Source organism: Asparagus officinalis, chromosome 4 (genome assembly GCF_001876935.1).
Source record: "Asparagus officinalis chromosome 4, Aspof.V1, whole genome shotgun sequence".
Lineage (NCBI taxonomy): Eukaryota > Viridiplantae > Streptophyta > Magnoliopsida > Asparagales > Asparagaceae > Asparagus > Asparagus officinalis.
The window spans coordinates 14,931,946-14,955,833 of record NC_033797.1 but is presented as its reverse complement, the minus strand read 5'-3'; the positions used below and the strand labels follow the sequence as shown (position 1 = coordinate 14,955,833).

At 35.0% G+C, this 23,888-nt stretch overlaps 2 protein-coding genes across 4 annotated transcripts; both read left to right on the top strand.

Moving 5' to 3' along the window:
* LOC109836712 (probable UDP-N-acetylglucosamine--peptide N-acetylglucosaminyltransferase SPINDLY) lies at nt 7,267-20,874 on the top strand. 3 transcript variants are annotated; one of them, XM_020404688.1, is made up of 13 exons: nt 7,267-7,474; nt 8,341-8,414; nt 8,488-8,552; nt 8,782-8,874; nt 8,959-9,060; nt 9,160-9,324; nt 9,434-9,522; nt 10,482-10,603; nt 17,281-17,462; nt 17,902-18,186; nt 18,860-19,007; nt 19,985-20,028; nt 20,110-20,874. In XM_020404688.1, the coding sequence occupies exons 1-13, from the start codon at nt 7,305-7,307 to the stop codon at nt 20,338-20,340; spliced, it is 1,770 nt and encodes a 589-aa protein (XP_020260277.1). In that variant the 5' UTR covers nt 7,267-7,304; the 3' UTR covers nt 20,341-20,874. The 3 variants fall into 3 exon arrangements, with proteins under 3 accessions (XP_020260277.1, XP_020260276.1, XP_020260278.1); XM_020404687.1 differs by having other exon boundaries at nt 19,985-20,874; XM_020404689.1 differs by having other exon boundaries at nt 7,359-7,474; nt 8,309-8,414; nt 19,985-20,874.
* LOC109836713 (photosystem II core complex proteins psbY, chloroplastic) lies at nt 22,319-23,234 on the top strand. The gene has a single exon (XM_020404690.1). The coding sequence runs from the start codon at nt 22,476-22,478 to the stop codon at nt 23,052-23,054; it is 579 nt and encodes a 192-aa protein (XP_020260279.1). The 5' UTR covers nt 22,319-22,475; the 3' UTR covers nt 23,055-23,234.

The window sequence follows — 23,888 nt, the reverse complement described above, 5'->3', positions numbered from 1 at the left end:
TCTCAACTTTACAGGTGTCGGCCGGCGAGTGGAGAAGAGTTCATTTTGGTGTTTAATGCAAAGTGATAGGGGTATGCGGTGCCAACGTAATCCGATGTGTCATAAATACTATTGGAGGAAGAGGAATGATGTCACCTATAATGCATTTAATGACATTTATTGAGAGGTGATTGATCATCAGTGCACAGGAGGGGGCTCGAGGCTCGAGGTATTTCATCGCCTTTTGACTCGTAAGATGGTCAAGAAGTATTACCTTTTGAGTCGCCCCCGCAAGGTGTCGGTCGATGAGTCTGCCGAGTAAAGTGATTAGGCGGTAGCCAGGAGTTGATGCGTAACGCCTTTCATGTCGTCGACATGTGATGCCTTTCAAGCCACTGACATGTGACGCTTATCGAGTTGCCAAAATAGATGCTTTTTGAGTCGTCCTCGTAAGATGTCGCGTGTCAAGTCGACCAAGTTGGCCATCTAATTAACTTGAGAGACTGATTTGATTATACATAACGTGGGACACTTATCTATCATTGATTAGATATTATTGTCCATCACTAAAATGACTATAACAATTATTGTATGCTTAAACTTAGATATCATATCTCCTCCTTTATACTTAAAGAAGAATCCAAGTTTTAATATATTTATTTTAGAAATCATGTCTACTCCTCTATTCTTAAAGAAGAATCCAAGTTTTAATATGTTTAATTTGCTTTACTGCTTATGATATAGTAAAATACTGTAGCATAAATAGAAACTTTAAGTACGGAGGAGCATATTTAATTCATTGTTTATGATACAGTAAATTACTACAACATGCATAGTAACTTCGAGTAGAAAATTAGACCTGATTTACTGTTCATGCTACAATATTTACTGTAGTATAAACAATAGTTATTTGGATTGTCTATAGAGAAGTAGATGTCACTAAGCTGTCATTGAGCCAAAATATCACTCATTTTATTCTACAACTTGTTTTTTATCGATGTTATTACAAAAAAAGGCATTTTCTATGTTTTCATCGCCAAATCAATGTCATCTTGAAAAACAAATACATTAAAAAATGAATCTCGCTACCATGATAGGGATCAAATTTGTGTTTTTTGATGACAACTATAGATTGGTTTCCTTTGATAAAACTATCACTCAAAGTAATGACACTCGGTTGCTTTGGGATCATACTTTGAAAACTAATTATTTTGTTATGATAAAGGAATAAGTGAAGGGAAGGAACATGTATGAGGGGGATTTTTAATGGAGTCGGGACAGGTTCCCTCGGCAAAGTGTTGTCACGTGACACCACTTTGCCAAGGTGGATGTTCCCCTATGAGCGGGTGGCTCTATACCATCTTCATGGGGATTTCTATGATTAATTTGGGGATTCCACCGCCCTATGAAGTGGTATAGAATTACGAAACCGCATCCCGATCACCTTCTACTCTTCAAGTCAGTTTTATCTAACATGAAAATTATGCTTTCCTGTTTTGCTTGAGCGATTCAACTATGCCGAATGGACAATACACCTAATAAACATAAATTTTTCACATCGAAAATGCAACGTGCATAAAAAATTGTCACAAAATCTATTCTATATGGTAAGAAAACAACTTTCATAAATATCAAAGAACTATATTATGGTGCTATTCTGACGTCATTGGTCTTAGTTTTTTGAACAATCAAAACACATAAGTCTAATTGTAGGCTGTCTAAAAATCACAATAGATAGCTTATCCCCCATCAAATACCGATGATGGAAGTTACAATCTGACGACTTCCAGAAGGCCATAATTTGAAGACTTTCACGTAGATCGCTGAAGGTTACAATCTGACGACCTTCACGACAACTGATGAAAGCTCTAATTCAACAGCCTTCACAATCAACATCGGGAGTTACAATCTGATGACTCTTATATTTTCAAGGAGCCAAGACGAAGGTTACAAGGTGACGATCTTTGCAACGCTCTAGCAAAAGAGACTACAAATTGACGCTCTCTTCATATTAAAACGCAGATATCTCTCAAACCGTAAGGAATTTGGCGAAACAGAGGAAGCGAACTAAAGCCTTTGGCTTGGTTCGGATGGCTCCGTCTTGTCGAGATAGCCGATTTTCATATACAATTCGTCCAATTCCGACTTGCGGTTTGAAAGTTATGACCTGTTCTTCGTAGCAAGTCATGTTCCGAAGACCGTCTGCAAGACTGGACTTCGTCTGAACATTGGACTTAGCCTGAAGCTCGCCAAGCCCGCCTAAGGTTCGCCTTTGCATTACAGAGTCAAAACGCACGGGTCGAACCAGCGTTATAACATCAAAACGCAGAGGACATCCTTGTGATATAACATCAAAACGCAGAGTTCATGCAGAGCTCAACTCTGCATCCCAGGTCCAAAACGCAAAGTTCATCTCTGTGCGGCCTAACTGTGTGTTTTCAGCCTAAAATAGGCTCAGCTGTGCGTTTACAGGCTCAACTATGCGTTTTAGCCTAAAACAGGCTCAGCTGTGCGTTTACAGGCTCAGCTGTGCGTTTACAGGCTCAGCTGTGCGTTTTCAGCCTAAAACAGGCTCAGCTGTGCGTTTACAGGCCCAACTGTGCGTTTTCAGCCTAAAACAGGCTCAGCTGTGCGTTTTCAGGCCCAACTGTGCGTTTTCAGCCTAAAACAGGCTCAGCTGTGCGTTTACAGGCCCAACGCACAGTTCAGGCCCAGAACGTTGTTTTCAGCGTTTGACTCGTTCAAGCACGATTTGAACGGTTTCAGAACCGTTTTCTCCCTAAGATTTTAGGGGATCACTACCCTATCATGGAGAGATTTATGGGGGGGCGGTTACACCCCACTCAGCCCATTGAGAAGCATATTAAGGGGGCGGTTACACCCCCTTAATCCCCTATAAATACCTCGAAACTCAATTGAGTTCGGATCCTTCTTTTTGGTCAGCAAAGAAGAGATATTCGGCTGGCTGGAGCTGGCTCTTTGGGGATCCTTGATCGGGCATCTTGGAGCTTTCTGCAGCAACAAAGTCCTTGGAGCTTTCATCCCTGGCTTATTAATCGATTTTCGGTTCAAATCAACTCTGTTACAGAGTTTAAACTCGTTCTGAGTTTCTAAACTCGATCTGAGTTATCAACTCGTCCAGAGTTTCAAACTTGCTTTGCAAGTACTCCACAACGTCATATCGTGAGGAGAAGACCACGTTCCAGTGAAACAAGACGTTCGGATCGTCAACGGAGAGCAAACTCGACGCGAGCATTCGAGGGAGGCACTCCATCGCCACCGTGAAGAACCCAGAATTAAACAAAGGGGAGAATCAAATTCATTCTCCTCTCTTTTGTAATCGGAATCCAAATTGTAATCGATTTTGAGAGAATACAAGTCAATTTTTCTTTCATTGTCTTTTTACATCAAATTTTCCACAAACACTAATGTTTTGACGAAGGAGAACATGGTGATAAAAATACACGAGCCAAAATTTGATATATTATATTTTTATTACTTTATAGATTTTATTATCAATTAAACGTGGAGAATGAAAACCGCTGAGAATCGTTTATCATAATTAGACAACAAATACCATAGTCATCTCGCCAAAACAAACTCATTAATAACCAAAAACAACTATATGTCCAAGTTTTTTTTTTGAGAAAACTATATGTCCAAATTATGAAATGGTTATTTGTGAATATTCATCAAGGTCAATCAAAATCCAGAGAAGTAGCTACTAACGAGATAACAAATAGATAGCAAGAAAAATAAAAAAGGGCATTCATTGTCCTTATTTATCCAATCAACAAAATTGGGGATCCTGTATGATTTTATTTGATTAATATTATTATTCTTATGATCAATTGTTTTAGTTTAGATTCCTAATTTTTAATAATTAATTCATTAATTGCTACGAAAACTAATAAACGATTCCAAAGGTCGTCTTCTTTTTTCACAACTTAAACAACTATATGTTTAAGTTGTGAAATAGTTACTTATGAACATTCATCAAGGTCGATCAAAATTAGGAGACATAGCTACTATCAAGATGACAAATAAATAGCAAGAAAAATATAAAACAGTTTCATCCTCTTCTTTTTTTTTTAACTAGGTTTTATACACGTGCAATGAACGTGGTTAAATATCATGATTAAGTATTTTTAGATTACTATCTAACTAAAATTTGTTCCTCAGTTCCACTTTAATAGTTTATGCTCACTTTAAATTTTCATGTTGATATTTGAATTGGTAAAAAGTAAATATAATTTGAAGCTAATTTAAAATTTTATATTATTTTGACTGACATGAAACCAAGTTTTACTTGAGAAAGTACAATGTTGCAAAAGTTAAAAATATTTAAATAATGTTATACAAGGAAGATGAATATTTAAAACCAATAAGGTAAAATGATTGGTTAAAAGTATGCTAAAATGATACAAAAGAGAATATAAAGTTTGTTCCTAATCATTGATAGGCTTTATAAAAATTATAAATTAAAGATTAATGCTAACTCTAGTATATTTTCATATGATAAAACCATCTGCACAAGCATATAAGAGTACTGAAAAAGCTCTTGAAACTTATTTCTGAAGATTCCTAAATTCACTCAAAATAATTAAATTATTCTATAAAATATTTAGAAATTATTATATTTTATTCCTTTTGTTTTATTTTTTATTAAGCTAAGATCAATCCTTCCTCACCTTTATCCTTTTCTCGGGCAATTCTAGAGTAGTGTCTTGATCATCTACTCGATTGTGATATCAGGCTAGAGTTGTATTTTTTGTGATGTTATCTTTCGTGGGCTCGTTAATATTTTATCTTGTCATTTAACTTCACAAAGAAGTTAAATGTATTTCCGATGTTCAACACAAACTTCTTAAAATACAGACTTTGGTTTTTTTTATTTCAATGAGAATAAATATTAATCTTATATATATGGAATTCTTTTGTGTTTCTAATTTATTACTTAAATAAGATTAAGAGTTACCTCTTTTTTCTCTACAATGAATTCTTCTGATGTGCATCCAATAAGAGTTTTTGCTATGTTAATAATATTACATTTTCTCTATCCCTGTTATTTTCCACAAAGGTCTAAACTAAATACCTGTATTTTTATTGCCAATTTGCCTTAGATTATAATATTAATATTTAATTTCTTTAGTATTTGAAGAACAAAGTATAAATTACTATTTTTTATATCTTCCATAGAGAATTCTTCTTTGATTGAGATAAAATTATTAAATTATTCTTTAATGTAACTCAATTGCTATTTCTTTAATAGACATGCCTTATGTTAATGCCAATTCAAATAATTTATGAACGTTTTCTGAATTTTAGATTTATTTTCGTTAATTTCCCATTTGCAATGAAAATAACTTGATTCTTTTGAAGGATATCTCTGAATATTCTAATAGTTTCTCCATACGTAATTTATTATACTCTTTTACCCTATAAATATTATTAACATCAGAGATTAATATTTTTAGATTATAATTAATTAATGCTAAGCTATTATATTATAGCATTTTATTATTTTTATGGATTTAAACATCTATCAATTAATGTTACCAATGTGTTTTGCTGGACCAACTTATTAATAAAATTTTATACAGTTGCTTTAATTTATATGGTAACAATAATTTTTAAGCTATAATTTTTTTTTAAACTTTACTCCCTAACCGGATATTTTTAATCAATTCTTATTGCTTTTGTTTACCAGTATCAACTTAACTATCTTTAGATGCTGAACAGGGATAGTAATACCTAAATTGGAAATTAAATATATATATCTTAATGAAAGAATACCTAACAATTATACTTTTCTTTGCCAAGTTTCAAAATTTTAGTTTTTTTTATGGTTTTGAATTTTAAGGGTGTGATTTGTAATTTTTAAAACTTTAGGAGTATTTTTTAAAAATTACTTTTAAGTTTGGTAGTTGTAACTTCTATGTTTCATGTATCGATGGTAATTTTTAAATGTCACGATATTTCTTACAACTCTGATATTTTGAGGTTGCTTTTTGCAATTGTTAAAATTATAGATTAATTTTTGAAAAATTCAAATTTTAGCGGTCTACCAATAGTTTTCAGATTTGATGTGTACTGGTCATAAATTTAAAAAATTTAGAGTTTTTTTTATGATTTTTAAATTTTAAAAGAGTTTTTTCTACAACTTTGTAACTTTGAGGTTAATTTCGGCAAATTCTAAAATTTTAGGTGTATGAGGGTAATCTCTTGAATTCATATTTTGTTGTTTACAAATTTTAAAATTTAAAAAATGTTAGGGTTGTTTTTATATAATTTCAGCTTTTGAGGGTATTTCTATAATTTTTGGGATATTGAGGGTTTTAATTAAAAAATTTAAATTCTTTGGAGGCTACTGTTAATTTATTGATTTCATGTTTGTTGTTTTAAGTTTTAAAATGTCAGAAATTTTCAGGTGCATTATGGTAATCCATTGAATTCATTTATATTGTTTGCAAGTTTTAAAATTTTAGAATTTCAGGTGCTTGTTTGTAATTTAAACTTTTGAGGGTATTTCTATAATTTTTGAGATATTAATATTTTAACTACAAATTTTAAATTCTTCGTAAACTGTTGCTAATTTCTTGTTTTCATGTTTGTTGTTTTAAGTTTTTAGACGTCGGGATAGTTTTTATAATTTTAAACTTTTCAGGGCATTTTGTGCAATTTTAAAACTTTTAGGTTTTTTTACAATACTTTATGTATTATAGTACGTTAGCTACGTATAATTTATTTATCTTAATAAACTAATACCATGAAGATGTTTTATATATTTTATTAATATTTTTTTAAAATTGTTAAGCTATAGATAATTCACGTAGGATTAGGATAGGATATAATTATGATTATGATAGATTGAAATATAAATAAAATATTTAAAATAGTGAAGGGTAATATTGAGCATAGAAAGATTTTACCGAACTCGTGATTTTAAAGGGAGTATGATATGATAATCCAATTAGCAAAATTCGAGGTTCTATATGATTTAATTTCATTAATATTATTTTTTATGTTCAGTTGTAATTTGTAAACAATATAGACTCCTTGTCTTATTTATTTATTTTATTATTAATCTTATTTGCAAAATTCGAGGTTCTATATGATTTAATTTGATTATTAATAATTAGCTACGACAAAAACTAATGAAAGGGCAATAACGTCCTGAGTTCTAGCTTTGGGCCATTACTGGGCCCCCACTTGTTGGCAATTTGCCCAAATCACAAACCACTTAAAAAAAGCCCTCTAGGGTGACATCAAATTAGGGCCCAAGAAACTATCAAACCCACTGAGAAAGAACCCCGAGCTGAGAAATGCCAGAAACGCCCGCCGGCGATTCGGTCGCCGATAACAAAAGCGCCGCCGATCGCCGACCTCCTCCGAAGCCCGCCATCATCGCCGATCTCAACGTCGATCCTCCTGAGAGCGACGGCGAAGATTGTGCCCTACTCCCTCTTCGTGTGCCTGGCTCTTCTTCTGCAAGGTTTGACCTAGTTTTGTTCCTTTGAAAATTTATCTCAAAAATGCTTCGTTTGGAATTAGGTGGTATTAAATATTTTTAATTATTATAAATGGTAACTAGTTGCAAATTGCAGGTGCTGAGGTCTTTCCCCCCAAAGTTTAAGTAAATTGCTACATTTTTATTTCAGCGTCGGTTAATTTGCGATATTTATTTTTAAATTGCTATATTTTGGGGGCGAGTTAGCTATATTTGAGGCTAAGCTAATACAGTTTCTGTATATCGTCGTTAATGTTTTGCAATAGTTTTGGCTAATTTTCTAATTTATGTTTAAAGTTGCTACATTTTGCGGGTAAGTTAATATAGTTTCTTTAAATATATTATAAATAACCGCTGAAATAAAGCAATTGAGTTTTAAATATTCAGTATGATATATTGGTTTTAGATTGGATGGGTTTGAAAATAAAATCATGTTAAGCGTTCAACTTTTAGTATTTGGAATGTCTTTAGCCTATAGTGAATATCTTAATTTCTTAATGGGAAACTTTTGTGCAAATTTTAGTATCCTATTGCTTTTTTTCTTTCCCTCCAGTCTAGTCATATTGATAAATTTGCATTTGAGACTACGCATGACACACGATTCATCATGTTGTAGGCTGATAAGTGTATATATATTATCACATTGATGACCACTACTTGCCTTCAGTTCTAAAGCCATGTTACAGTAGTGGTTATATTACAGTTTTCAGTTTCTGCAATCAAAGTCCCTATGGGCATGCAGGGTGTAGTGGGGATTTATATTCAGGTCACTTGAATAGCAGCAAAATGATTTTACCTCAAAATTTTATGATGATGCAGGAATTCGTTTAAAAAACTCTATTAATATGCAGGAATGGCAATGATGAAAGTAGTCTACCCAAAAATACTATTGCACCTAAAGATTCTGACGCCATTGATGCTGACGGTAACGGACTATATATTATATTTTTCCAAAAAGATTAAGATGAATGTTTAATTAATTGTGCAAAATGCTACAGATCTTGATCAGCAATGTCAAGGAGTTTCCATGTCCCGTGAGGAAAAAGTTAGCAATCTGAAAGCTGTGAGTCTTCAATCATGAAAATTTTATGCCCTACCACCGGTTGTTATTCCTTTCTATTTCACAAGCATGAGAATTTTATGCCCTAGCATATGGATAATGGACTAATTCATGAATTTTTTTCTTAAAGAGCATCATGGCATGCCAGTTCCACACAATCCTAGAAGTTATAACTTGCTTGAGATATTTATTTACAATAATAGTACGTGAGATTACTGTTCCGTTTTTGTAGGGTTTGGTAAACATTGCGCGAAAGATGCCGAAGAATGCCCATGCACATTTTATACTTGGCTTAATGTATCAGAGATTAGGTCAACCACAGAAGGCAAATATTAAATCTCATCCTATCGTCGAGTTTAATAATTTTCACTGTCATTCGAGTATCATTTTTCATAAAAATTCTTTGTAGGCAGTCTTAGCATTTGAAAAATCAGCTGAGATATTGCAAAGGGACGAAGAAGAAATTCGTAGACCAGAATTGCTCTCTTTAGTTCTCATACACCATGCACAGGTGTGTGACATTGTTTATAAGCACATGATGCTTATGTCTTATGTAGTTTGATGGATTACAAATATAACTATTCTTAACATCCACCATTTGAAAATGCAGTGTATTCTTCAAATAAATACTGGGGATACATCTGATAAAGAGCTTGAAACGTGTGAATTAGAAGAAATCCTTAAAAACCTGAAGGATTCTGTGCAATTAGATGTCAAACAGGCATCAGTTTGGAACACACTTGGTTTGGTACTTCTTAGGACTGGCCGTGTGCAGGTTCAGTTGATGTTTTTCTTTCTTCAATTCTTAATTTCTCGGCCATTCAACAATGTTGAATAGGCACTACTTTGTTATGCCTTGCGCTGATTTTGTCACGTCACTTCAGAGTGCAATTTCAGTTTTATCATCTTTGTTGGATATTGTTCCCGGCTACCTGGACTCCCTTGCAAATCTTGGCATTGCACATCTTCAGAGGTTTATACTTACTTTCCTCTCAAGTGCTTTGGTTTTATATGTGCTTACATTTTTTTCCCCATGCCCTGTGGCTTATATGTTCCTTATTCTTAATTTTTATGCTCTTCTAGAATTGTATTTATCACTTTTCTTTTGCAGTTTGCTTCGCGTTTACTACAACTGTTCCGTTGTTGAAATATTTGTAATTAGGCTTCATGACTTTACAATTAGGAACTGCAAAATTCATTTGCTTTTCACCTTCATGCATACCAAAAATTTCTGTAGTTGGATAAAAATGTCCGGCATTCTATTCCCGTTCGTTGCAATATTACTTATATTTGTTGTGACACTTGTCACTTTTAACTTTCTTATTAAGATGTTAAAAATCAGTTGGTTTCTGTTGCTAGGATGTTGTGTAATTTAAATTGCTATTGGGTTCAATTTACTTCTGCATATCCTATCTTCTTTGTTTTTGTGGCAATTATGTGTGTTCAAGGTGACGGGGCATATTTATTGATGGGTGGGTTGGGGGGGAGGGGGTTGGAGGGTGGTGGTTTGGAGGTTGCTCTTGTCACATGTAGTGTCTATGAACTTCAAAGTTATTATTTTCTTAGCTCATTTTACTACTCAAACTTGCTCTTTACAACATTTAAAATTTTGTGTTTTGTTTAAATCTTTTGGAAAAAAATAAGATGTCTTTATGTATATGCTTCCAACTTGTCTGCCAATGTTAACTGTAGTCGTAATATCTTTGTCATTGTTGATCTCTTAACAATTGTGGAATCACTTTATGTTTGTTAGACAACTTGTCAATTGAAAATGGTTTCCAAATCTCTGCTATTATAACTTACACAATTAAATACAGTGTATTTATTTAGATTAACAAAGGTCAGTGGTTGAACAGTGTCTTTATTATATCTTCCATTGGTCTTTTCTTTCTGATTTTTTGTGTGAATGATCTGATGACTATATACTTTCAGTGGCAATCTTGAGCTTTCAGCTAAATGTTTTCAAGATCTGCTTCTGAAAGATCAAAACCATCCTGCTGCTCTGATCAACTATGCTGCTGTCATCTTATGCAAATATGGATCTGTTGTTCCAGGTATGACCCTAATATATGGAGTTAAAACGCCATTGTAGTGTTAGTATTGTAAATTTGCTGAATTTTGTTGTTTATAATCTCATCATTTTTACCATGGGTTCTCGTGTCCTCATCTTAGGACAGTACAAGTTTATAGCTTGTCCCTTTGCATTTCAATCACATTATATTTTTTTCTTAATTGTCTCATACTGCACTTCCTTTATATCCATTGAGAAATTAACTTACATTTGTTAATGCTCCTTGTCTTTATGCAAACTTTTATTTCCTGAAACATGTAAGATGTCCCATATTTTGTAGGATCCTGTTTTTGCTTATGTATACCAAGTGTAGGATCGTGACCCTTAAGAATAGAGTGCGCTCTTATAAAAATCTACGGAAGCTTTACACTTAAACACTAGAGGGTGAGTTTGCAAAGTAGATTATAAATTGCAAAGAAAGAATACCAATCTCAGAAAATAAACATCACAAACACAAGCATGTATACTGGTTCAATCTTCCCGGTGTACATCCAGTCCCCAAGCAAATCCCGCTTGAGAGTTGTCATTATGATTTTGAAACCTTACAAAATCAAAAGTAAACCGGACCAATTTGCAAGACCATGCAAATTGTAACCCAATTGACAAGACCATGTCAATCGTCACACCGATCTCTAGACCAAGAGACCAACCCTCTCAAACCTGAGAGAACCTTCCTTGAATCAATGTACAATTCCAATCCTATAAGCCTTGATGTGGATGTGAACGTGTAACAGTGGCTTATCAATCTTTTTAACACTCTGAATATTGCCTAAACAAGCTCTAAGAATGATAGGAATAAAGTCAATATTAGAAACTATCTTTTATGGAAAAACAGATAAAAAAACTGAAAGTTTAGAGTTAATTTACACAATATATGAATCTTACAAGTGCAAAACTTGGTGCTTATTTTCTGATGTTTAAACCTATTTATAGCCTCTGAAATGATATACTTTTAAATCTAATTAACATCCACAAAACGACTATAAACAGTCACTTATTCAAAACCTAAAATCTGAAAAAACTGCATCTGTAGTCGACTACAAGTCATAGTAATCGACTACACTGAGTCTAAACAGACTCTGTGAAGTCAGAAAATTGCTTAGTAGTCGACTACAAGGCATAGTAATCGACTACATTGTAAACTCACAGATTCTGAAATTTTCTTTTTAGTATTTTGACTGTAACTTTCTCGTCCGATATCGGAATAAGGTGATTTAAGCAATGTTACATTAAACGCTGGGCGCTTCTAGGCGTTAAACTTGGCGCCCAACGCTTAGTCGTCTAGGTGGGCGCCTAAGCGGTTTTTGGGTGTTTTTTTTTTCTTTCTTCATTTAAGTGGTGGTCGATGAGGTTTTGCTGAAGGTCGGAGGAGGTAGTGGAGGTGGTCGATGAGGTTTTGCTGAAGGTCGGAGGAGGTAGTGGAGATGTTCATATTTGGAGGTTAATGGAGTTTGGAGGACGTGTAGGCTACGACACATAAAATCACAATCAAGACCTACATGGTACAATCCACGTAAGCAGACAATGCTTTCCTAAACGCTCGTAAAATCTAGGTGGACAGCCTAAATACCGCCTAGACGCTAGGCGTTAGTTAGGCGATCTAGGTACCGCCTAGACGCTAGGCGCTAGTTAGGCGGCCTAGATACCGTCTAGACCTAGACGTACGTCTAAGCGGATTAGGCGGAGGTTTTTTAAAACAGTGGATTTAAGATTTGTTGGAAAGCTCTTGAAGAGACTTACAATTTTGATCTTTTGAGTTTTTTCAGATTCTAATTGCTAAGGGGTATAAATAAAATATTTTAACTCACTTAATATTTATAAACTCTAATGGCTAACATAGGGGATTTTTATTGTTAACCAACACATTAAGCATGTGTTAGTGTGTTCTAACACTATGTGTGTGCATGTGTGTGATTGATCAAGGCTTGTACAAATTTCTAAGCAAAGAAAATGTAAAATTACATTTTGACGATAAAATATATCTTCTTCTTTGTTTCATTTTACCTTGAACTCATCTATGTCTTGAGTATCTCTTTGAATATAATTGTTGATATAGCTCTGATAGTATCTCTTTGAATATAATTGTTGATATAGCTCTGATACTGCAAAACAAATGTTAGCACATAATACATACAACATATAATATTTGTTATCATCAAAATAAACTAATCTTGAGGTCAAGATTTCTAATATTCTTCCCCTTTTTGATGATGACAAATATAAGTTATTAAGATATAAAAATTTTAACCCCCCTGCATAAAATCATTAAATAAAATCTTTTACTCCCTCTGCATCAAAGCATTAGTAAAAAAATTAAAATTTTCTATATAACTCCCCCTTTGTTATTAGCAAAAAGAAATAAACATAAATCTAGTTAAAATTTTCTTTTCCTGGGTACCTTAATAAAAATATTAAGCACTTTGGTACCATTTTATATTATATCATTAGGATCAAGGTTGCTGATAGCGGATCGCGTCGCGTCGCGGCGAGGTACCGCTAAGGCTATTGCGGGCTATTGCGCTGATAGCGGATCGCGTCGCGTCGCGGCGAGGTACCGCTAAGGCTATTGCGGGCTATTGCGGCGAAATAACGGCAAATAGCGCAGTCAAATATCGGTCAAATATAAATATATTTAAATATGCTAAATAATAAGAAAAATCATATAAAAATCTAACAATCATGAAAATTAACGTCATACTTTTACCGTGCTAACCAAACAGCCCCACGCGAATTTTACCCTAAAAGTAGCGGGATATAGAACTTGGGCACAAAAAACCCAATTTACTAAACAAATCTCCTGCAGTTAAAAACTTAAAAAATTCAATTTTGGAATAGTAACTTAAAAAATCTCCCGCAGTTAATAAACAAATCTCCCGCAGTTAAAAACTTAAAAAAATTAATTTTGGAACAGTAACTCAACCTTTTCCATCTTTATTTATTTACCCCTAGGGCCATTCTTTTATCTCCTTCCGAGGTCTGACACACTCCCACTTAGCCAGGCCCATCTCCTCACATGCTCTCTCTCTCTCCCCAGTTCATTCGAATTCCCAGAACACCACCAGCGACAAAACCCACCTTCTTCACTCTGCTCCTCCGTCAAACCCCACGCTCAGCGACAATGAGTCTCCCCCTTCCCCCTCCCCCCTCTCCTAACCCTCACCGTCGACGCCACCACCCTCGCTCTCTACAACAAATGCCCAGAGACGATCACAGTGAATGAGTGATGAGGAAGTGAGAGATAGGCAGAGATCGAGAGGCACGGAGTCGACGCTGGAAGTCATCACCGGCGACGGTATTGACGGCGCTGAAAGTCGTCGCCGGAGGACAGAGATCGAGAGGCACGAAGTCGAGAGAGAGGCGGCTAGGGCAGATTTTTGTTCGGGAATAAGAGGTGAGAGGGTTTAAGTGTAATGAGTTACGGGTACAGGTTGGGTTCGGGTCGGGTTCCTCGTTATAAACTGTAGCGGAAATTAACGCTTTTCACCGATTTTCACCGCTTATTTGCGCTATCGCCCGCTAATCTAGCAAATAGCGGTTTTCTCCGCTTAATCACGCCGCGAACCCCTTAAGCGTTGCGCTGACCCCCTGCGACCGCGAATAGCGGCGCTATAACGCCGCTATTTACAACACCGATTAGGATTAGCCCTTAGGAATCCAAATCCATTTGGAATTTGGTTTCCATTTATTTACATAAGTGTAATTCTTTGAATTGCAAACTTCATACATATAAGATGAAATATAATCATTCCTATCATGAATATTCAAATTCTTAGGAATTCATATATATTTATTTTGTTTAGCATGAATATTCTTATTATTATTCTTCAAAACATAATCATTCTTTGTAAAATACTTAGGAACAAATCCAATGCCAAAATGATTGTTTGAAGATTTTTGAAATGAGAGCAAATTATTCAAATTCTCTTTACTTTTATTGAATTTACTAACATTCAAACATATATCATCATATTTTAATTTAATAGAAGAAATATCTTTATCTAAAACATTAATGCGATTTTTTAAATCATTGCATTCTGATTTTAGATAAACATTCTCATTAGTCAAAATATGATTTTCTTTAAGCAAGGATTTATTTTCCTTTCAATTCAATTACTTGAGAATTAGAAATAGTAGAAGAATTAAAATCAGAAATTTCTTCAAGTAATTTTTTATTTTCACCTTTAAGAAATTTATGTGAAACCTTTAATCTCAAAAATATTTCATATAATTCATTGAAAGCATCTAAAAGCTCTTCATTGTCACTTACTTCATCTTGTGCCATAAAACACATATGAGCGCTTTCATTTTCTTCGATTTCTTCATCCGTAGATGAATCATCATTATCATCCCATGTAGCCGTCAAAGCATTCCTTTTCTTGTTGAATTTTATAGATTTTGACTTTGATTTTAGAAGGGGATAATCATTCTTGATATGTCCTGGCTTATTGTAACCATAACAAATAAAATTATTGTTAGTATCTTTAACATTACTTGTACCTTCATAAGTTACCTCGAGTGTGTGCCAAATATCATATGCGAATGTGACCGTTGATACCCTATTAAACTCAATTCTTGTCAAGAGCACAAAATAAGACATTCATTGCTTTAGAATCCAAGTTTGTATTGTTCCTTTGAGATGCAGTCCATTCCGTGAAAGGAGTGGTTGGCTTCTCATATTTTATTTCCACAATGTTCTAAACTTCGTAGCAAATTGATTGGAGATAGATTTTCTTCCGACACTAACAATAGTTGTAATTTAGTCCATCAAACATTGGTGGATGATTTGTAGAATGTCCTTCTTTGAATTGTAATGTATTTGTTGATGTCATCTTTTACCTTGTTTTGGTACCAATCGTAGGGTCCTGTTTTTGCTTATGTATACCAAGTGTAGGATCATGACCCTTAAGAATAGAGTGCGTGCTTATAAAAATCTGCGGAAGCTTTACACTTAAACATTAGAGGGTGAGTTTACAAAGTAGATTATAAATTGCAAAGAAAGAATGACAATCTCAGAAAATAAATATCACAAACACAAGCATGTATACTGGTTCCACCTCCCCGGTGTATATCTAGTCCCCAAGCAAATCCCGCTTGAGAGTTTCAACTATTATTTTGAAACCTTACAAATCAAAAGCAAACCTGACCAATTTGTAACACTATGCAAATTGCAACCCAATTGACAAGACCATGCCAATCATCATACCGATCTCTAGACTAAGAGATCAACCCTCTCAAACCTGAGAGAACCTTCCTTGAATCAATGTACAATTCCAATCCTATAAGCATTGATGTGGATGTGAACGTGTAACAGTGACTTATCAATCTTTTTAACACTCTGAATATTGCCTAAACAAGCTTTAAGAATGATAGGAATAAAATCAATATCAGAAACTCTCTTTTATGGAAAAACAGATCAAAAGAACTGAAAGTTTAGAGAGTTAATTTACACAATATGTGAATCTTACAAGTACAAAACTTGGTGCTTGTTTTCTGATGTTTAAACCTATTTATAGCCTCTGAAATGACATACTTTTAAACCCAATTAACATCCACAAAACGACTATAAACAGTCACTTATTCAAAACCTGAAATCTGAAAAAACTGCATCTGTAGTCGATTACAAGTCATAGTAGTCGACTACACTGAGTCTAAACAGACAAATCTGAAAAAACTGCATCTGTAGTCGATTACAAGTCATAGTAGTCGACTACACTGAGTCTAAACAGACTCTGTGAAGTCAGAAATTACAAGTCATAGTAGTCGACTACACTGAGTCTAAACAGACTCTGTGAAGTCAGAAAATTGCTTAGTAGCCGACTACAAGGCATAGTAGTTGACTATATTGTAAACTCGCAGATTCTGGAATTTTCTTTTCAGTATTTTGACTGCAACTTTCTCATCAAATATCGGAATGAGGTGATTTAAGATTTGTTGGAAAGCTCTTGAATAGACCTATAATTTTGATCTTTTGAGTTTTTCCAGATTCTAATTGTTAAGAGGTATAAATGAAATGTTTTAAGACTCACTTAATATTTATAAACTCTAATGGCTAACATAGGGGTTTTTATTGTTAACCAACACACTTAGCATGTGTTAGTGTGTTCTAACACTATGCGTGTGCATGTGTGTGATTGATCAAGGCTTGTACAAATTTCTAAGCAAAGAAAATGTAAAATTACATTTTGACGATAAAGTATATCTTCTTCTTTGCTTCATACTCATCTATGTCTTGAGTATCTCTTTGAATATAATTGTTGATATAGCTCTGATACTGCAAAACAAATGTTAGCACATAATACATACAACATATAATATTTGTTATCATCAAAATAAACTAATCTTGAGGTCAAGATTCCTATCATATTTTGTTTATGGATTGACAAATATCTCTCTTTGGCTGCATTGTCAGTTACTACCATAAACTGTAGATTTCTTATTGGTGTCATTTGAACAAATTCTATTCTTTCTGCATATGAGAGCTATTTTGTCAATAAGAGAATTAGTATTACCAAGTAATATAAAAACAGCAGCGGAAATGATACTTGAGAGTAAACCGGTATAGCTTTTAAAAAATGATAATTGAGAGTAAACTGAGATAGTTTCTTAAAAGTGACAATTGAGTATACACTGAAACATTCTAATCTTTTGTTCAACTTCCAGGTCCAGGAGCTAATGCAGGAGAAGGGGCTTATGTACAACAAGTTGAAGCTGGAACTGTTGCTAAAGATTGCTTACTTGCAGCGCTGAGAGTTGATCCTAAAGCTGGCCCATTATGGGTGAACCTTGCAAATGCATACCAAGTGGTCGGTGATTATAGGAATGCAAAGAAGTGCTTAGAACAGGTATAAACTTTTCTTCTGTAAAGTTCCTTAATCCATGAACATTTGCTTAATATTATTGGAGAAAACTGATAATTGGGTGTTGATACCGAATGTTATTGGTAATAAGTCCTGATAAGATTTTGGTCCATCGTTCATAGCTCTGGTTAGTTGGGTTCTAGAAACATGGTGGAGCACCTTATTTTTTCTCTGCATCTTTTCCACCTGCTTACTAAGTTTTATAAGATGTAGAACTTGGTCAACATCATGATAGTTATAACATTTGTTTATTTGTGGGATATCTGACAAATGTTATATTCTTTATCTTGTTATGCAATATAGTTCATTTGGTATCTATGCAATGGAAGTTTAAGCATGAAATTTATTCCTTAGGCTTGAATATCAGGAGAGTTTGTTGTCCTGGTCCTTAGATTTTTGTTGCTACATTCTCATGTTTGTACAGGCAGCAAAGCTAGAGCCAAATCAAATGTCTGCTCGTTATGCTGTTGCCACTCATCGAATAAAAGATGCTGAAAGGTCTCAAGATTGTACAGAACAAATTTCCTGGGCCACAAATGAAATGATGTCAATTTTAAAGGAAGGCGATCCTGCTGTAATTGATCTTCCTATAGCATGGGCGGGGCTAGCAATGGCTCAAAGAGCTCAGCATGAAATTGCAGCAGCATTTGAGACTGGAGAGAAAGATTTGGAAGAGGCAGAAAACCGAGCTCTTTATGCATTAAAGCAGGTGACTCTTGTATTTAGCACATTAAAAGGTTACTCAATAATCATATCATGAAAAAGCCAATAAACTATTCCCTTGAAGCTATGTGTCTTTCAATTGTTTTTGTCATTTTTGTGCTTCGAGTAGACAACCATCTTTCATTTTCTTAAACTTTCTTTTGGGAAGAGTTTACTTGAAATACATGAATTAGTTCCTCGGAAGATGATATGTATGCTGTAGAGACTTGCACGCTAAGATCCAAGATAAGCCAAAGTGCCAAATATAATACATTTGATGAAGTATTTAACTATATAGTATGTCATGTATTCTTTGTTGCAAACATCAGAAAACCCTGTTTATTCATGCAAGGCCAAATGTGGGAATATTCGGACTGGGGATTGATCGGGGTGTTTAAAACCACGTGGCCTGCAACTATTGCATGTATTTTGCTACTTTATCTAACACGTGTTGTATGCTTGTACAATATGAAGGTTCTCTTTCTTGTTCTTATTATAAGAACTCCAATAAATTCCCATCAACTGATGTTAAGTTGTCAATATAAAGATGATCATTCAAGAAGTCATCTTCACATTAGGCTTCAGAAGTGCATAGTGTCTTTCACATGACTTCCATGTTGAAGTTCTGCATTCCTTGTTTCTCCATCTCTTATCCTACACGTGTTTGTTGGTTTTGATAGGCAATTGAGGAAGATCCAGATGATGCTGTGCAATGGCATCAACTTGGTCTACACAATCTATGTACTACACAGTTCAAGACATCAGTGAAATTCTTAAAAGCTGCAGTAGCTCGATGCAGAGAATGCAGTTATGCATGGTCGAATCTCGGTAATCATTACTTTTTTATTTTTTCCATCAGATATTCCTCTTTATGTGGGGTATCAATTGGAAAACTGGCAAGTATTCATAACTACATGTTGTAATCTCAGTAATCATGGCGTTTCCTTTTGCCATCTGGTTTTCTTTCACGGAATGTGTGATAAGCCAGAAAGATTCTGTTAAGGGTGCGGGAATTTCAATCCTCACTTGCGAACCCCTCTCATCTAAATAAGTAAAATGAAGGAGTTTCTTTCATCTGTATTTCTCCTGGAAACCATACTAAGTATTTTTCTTTTGACACATTTATGCATGTGCAAAGTGTGTGGTGGGTACGTGTGTGCAGGCGGGTGGGCCCGGGTGCGCGCGCGCATGTGGGTGTGTGGGTGCGCGCATGCGTGCGTGAAACTTAACATTATAGCAAGGCGTGCTGTTTGTTAAAGTTTAAGATTTAACAAGGTGCAGTCATTGATTGGGCTCCAACACTGATATCTTTGTTTAAAGCATGATAGTTAATCGAAGAACTTGGTAATCTAAATTTTGACCGGAGAATTGATCGTTTTATAACTTATGCTAATGGTTTAATAATCTGAAATCTGATGAAACCGTGTTTGAGATCATGAAAGTGACTGGGGGATTCATATTATCTAATTATTTCATACTCTAGAGATATGCCTACAAAATTTGCTGTTAAATGCATATTATCTTTCTATGAACCTTTTCCTTATAGATTTAATGACTGTTAACCAATATCATAGTTGAGAAAACCATAATGGGGATGATCATTGATTATTTCATGTTTGTTTTAGAATGTGTCTATATAATATGTGCTATCAAATATATATTTTCTAAGGGTTTTTTTGCTGAGAGATTTTGTCACGAGCCTACCAGCTTAGTTGTTTCTTGTGTGAAATGAGTTGATGAAAAATGTAGTTTCAGCACCTTTTGAATGCACATCACTCAAGGATCTCTTGGTCTTTCTTCTCCAGGTATTGCATTGCAACTATCCGTCGACCCATCTTCAGCTGAGAAAGTATACAAGCGTGCACTCTTTTTAGCAACAACTCAGCAGCTACATGCTATCCTTTCTAACCTTGGAAATCTGTACCGTCAGGAGAAAAGATTTGAACATGCAAAGGAAATATTCCGAAAGTCTCTGGAATTCTGCCCAGGATATGCACCATCGCTCAACAACCTGGGTCTTGTGTTTGTGGCTGAAGGCCGATGGGAGGAAGCCAGAAACTGTTTTAAGAAGGCTCTGCAATCGGACCCTCTCCTTGATGCTGCAAAATCAAACTTGATGAAAGCAATGCCAATGTGTAAGATGCGTGGGGAAACAATCTAAAGCTCCGGTCCCCAAATCATAGACAAAGGTTAACCTAGTCTTTTCCAGTCTGAGATCAACAATAATACATCACCTGCAGACTGCTTGGAATTAGTTTAGCATATCGCTTTAGTAACTTCTTTTTTTTTGGTTTGGTGAAAGAACTTATCCACAATTCTTCGGACCACGGGTATCAAACCCACGGGTGTAGCTAAGCCCTAGTGCATTTTGGTTTATACTACAACAGCCTGCTTCCCAATGATTTCATATCCTTTAAAAATTCTGATCGTTAAAACTTAGCAACGCTATCCAGAGTACAGTTTCCTTAAAGGTCCATAGATGAGGAGAAGTTTGGTAACTATTGCCATGAACAAGGCTGTATTGATGCACATTAAGATTTATTGGCTTTAGATGTAAACTTCTTAGAGTTGGAAATCTTGTAAACTGTCTGAATTCAGGTTCTTGTATATTTGTAAAATAGAAATGAGACCACTCTGTTATTATAGCATGTATGTACATGTAAATCTGAGTTTCAACTCATGAGCATCCTTACGACAAATTGGAGGTCATATTTTATTGTGTATGGTAGTCCTTATCGCCTCTCCTCATCCACCTTTTGAAAAGAACCTGAGGCCTTATATTACTGACTCAAATGACTGCTTTACCTTATCTTGGTGCTGTCACAGCTGTTGGAAATAATTTTGCAGACGTTTCCTCTAGAAGTCTGCACGACTGAAAATACATATGATCCTTCGCTCAGCTTGTCTTGGCCAGTGGGGAAAAGGTTCGCTCAACTTGACTTGACTCATTCGGAGTCTTATTACTCTATTTGAAAGTAATTTTTTGTCTCTTTAGGGCCCATATCCATATTCAGCTGCATTTTTTATCTATTGAAACTTCTTTTTTCATGTTTAAAGTCCCAGTCAGTCATGCTCTTGTTGCAATATGGGTCTCATTTCTTGAACAGTTCAATAATTTTTTTTTAAAAATATTTATGACATTAAAAGTACTAAGAGAGTATGTTTCATGACTACTTTTTCTTATACCAACATTATTTTGCAGAACTATCTTCATTAGGTTTGTCTGTTGTATGGTATCAGTACTGTATCGAGTAGTTTATGTTAGCGTATTGGTTATATGGTGTGAATTAAATACTAAGAAATATAATCTAAGCCTAGATACAGGTGATTATTTAACGAAGCTGTATGTTGTTGGAACCTGGAAGTTGCATCTAATCCGCAAAGCCAAGATACAAGTGATTATGTAAAGAAGGAGCAAACACCAACTTGTATGAGAGCAGATGCCAACTGAAACCTGGCAGCTGGTATGTTGAGAAGAAATCATCAATTTTATTTCTGTGGTTCGTTTATATAGGAAAGTTAAATAGACTAGCCTTTTCTCCTTACTGCTGTTGATAGTAAATTTAAGATTTTTCTTATTTCCCTGATAGTATCTAGCTTTTAGTTCATTTCTTTAGTTCTTATCATTTTATTTTGATGGTTGCTTGGTTTTGCACTGAAAAACAGTTTCAGTCGACTTGTAGATGAGTAAATTGTTTCTTTGTTATACAAAGCTGACTAACTTTTAAATAGACATTTTTAATTCATGAATTTCAGTATTGACCATCTGTAGTAGTCTAGTTGATGCAACAATTCTTCCATCTAGATGTTAATTATTGGTTATCTTGATTATACGACTAGATTTTATTTTATTTTAATTTTCTTTTTTACTTTTTCAGTAAATGTGAGAACTGTTAATTTACTTACGTAGCTTTCCTCTTCTCTCTTGATAAGACTCACGGTTCAAACTCTCTCTTCGAAGTATCAAACCTTTGAACCCTATACAATTCCAGAACATTCTAGCCAATAATTGTAAATTTACGTTGCACTAGATTTCAGAATATTGTAGGTCATAATTGTAAATTTGGTCCTCATGCTCAAACGTCACATAACACCAAAGGTGATAAGAAATAGAGTTTCTAGTATCAAACATGAGGCTGATATCCTTCCTCTGGCTACCAATATGATAAGGTGAGAATCCAGCACACTTATCCCATCTATATTCCTTTTCCTAACTCCTCTTCAATCACCATACATCCCACTAACTCTCTTCAAACCCCTCCAAAGTTCCTCCATCCAGACCAAAGGCAGTCTCCAATGGCAACCATTTCCTCCATGGCCATTCTTAATGCCAAGTGCATGAGCATCAACTCACCACCAAAGCAATCAATCACAAAACCAATCTCCCTCCTCTCCCTTAACAACCTCCCCAAAGGCCTCTCGATCTCCAAACCTAACCCGAGAGCAGCTGCAGCCATTGCTGGAGCAATCTTCTCCACTCTGAGCTCCACCGATGCAGCCTTTGCAGCTCAGCAGATTGCTGACATAGCTGAAGGAGATAACAGGGGACTTGCTCTCTTATTACCCTTAATTCCCGCCATCGCTTGGGTTCTCTTTAATATTCTTCAGCCTGCTCTTAACCAACTCAACAGGATGAGGAGCAAGGGGATCATTGTTGGGCTTGGTGTTGGTGGAGGTTTGGCTGCTGGAGGTTTTATGATGCCAGGGAGTGCTAATGCTAATGAGTTGGCTTTGATTGCTGACGCTGCTGCTGCTTCTTCGAGCGATAGCAGGGGATTGCTGCTGCTGTTTGTTGTTGCTCCGGCGATTGGATGGGTGTTGTACAATATTCTCCAGCCTGCTTTGAACCAACTTAACAGGATGAGATCTGGGTGATTTGTGTTTATTTGGAGTCACTGAATAGTGGCAGTATTTGTTACTCATCAATTTTTTTCTTTTTTGTTGTTGTATGATTATATACTGTTGCAAGGTTATGTGGTTATGATCTTCAATATATGTATGACTGCTCGAACCATGTTTGTGTTGGAACATATGAGACTGTTGTTGCAGCGTTTATTCGTTTTTGTATTTAATTCAAAGAAATTGGGTTTATTTGAATCCATCACAAGATGTTTCACATACCGTGAAATGAGATTGCCAGAAATGTGATGTGTTGTTGCTCTGAATCTGGCATGAGCTCAGATTTGCGCTTTTGGCGTAGCATTCACTAATAGGAGGTCTAGGTGGTATTTGGTTGATTAGGAGGGCTGCTCAAATATATCTATTGATTCTGCATGTTGGGATTCTAAGCAATAATAAACTTATTTCTGCCCGTGGGTGATCCGGACAATTGAGAATTACTTCCCTGTGGATGGCCAGTACGCTTTTCTGTGGCTAATGTCAACAACAAACCTAGCAAATCTCCCAGTTAAAGAACATTTGGGCTAAAAGCTAATATAAAGATGAAGGATGAATTTTTGGAATAGATCATTTGAAAAACAAAATTATTAAAATTTTGACCTACTTGCAAAATATTTATCAAGATCGACCTAGTTTCAGCCACATCACCAAGACTAGGTTGATTTTGGTAAAAAATGTTTCCGGACTCCACGGATTGACAATCTTGTAATGTTTCCGGTGTTGCTTCAGTTTCTTCTTTTACATTTTGGGAGACCGGTCCTCATTCATTTCAATTTTAAAGTTATTATTTATTTGAATGCTTTCTCAATT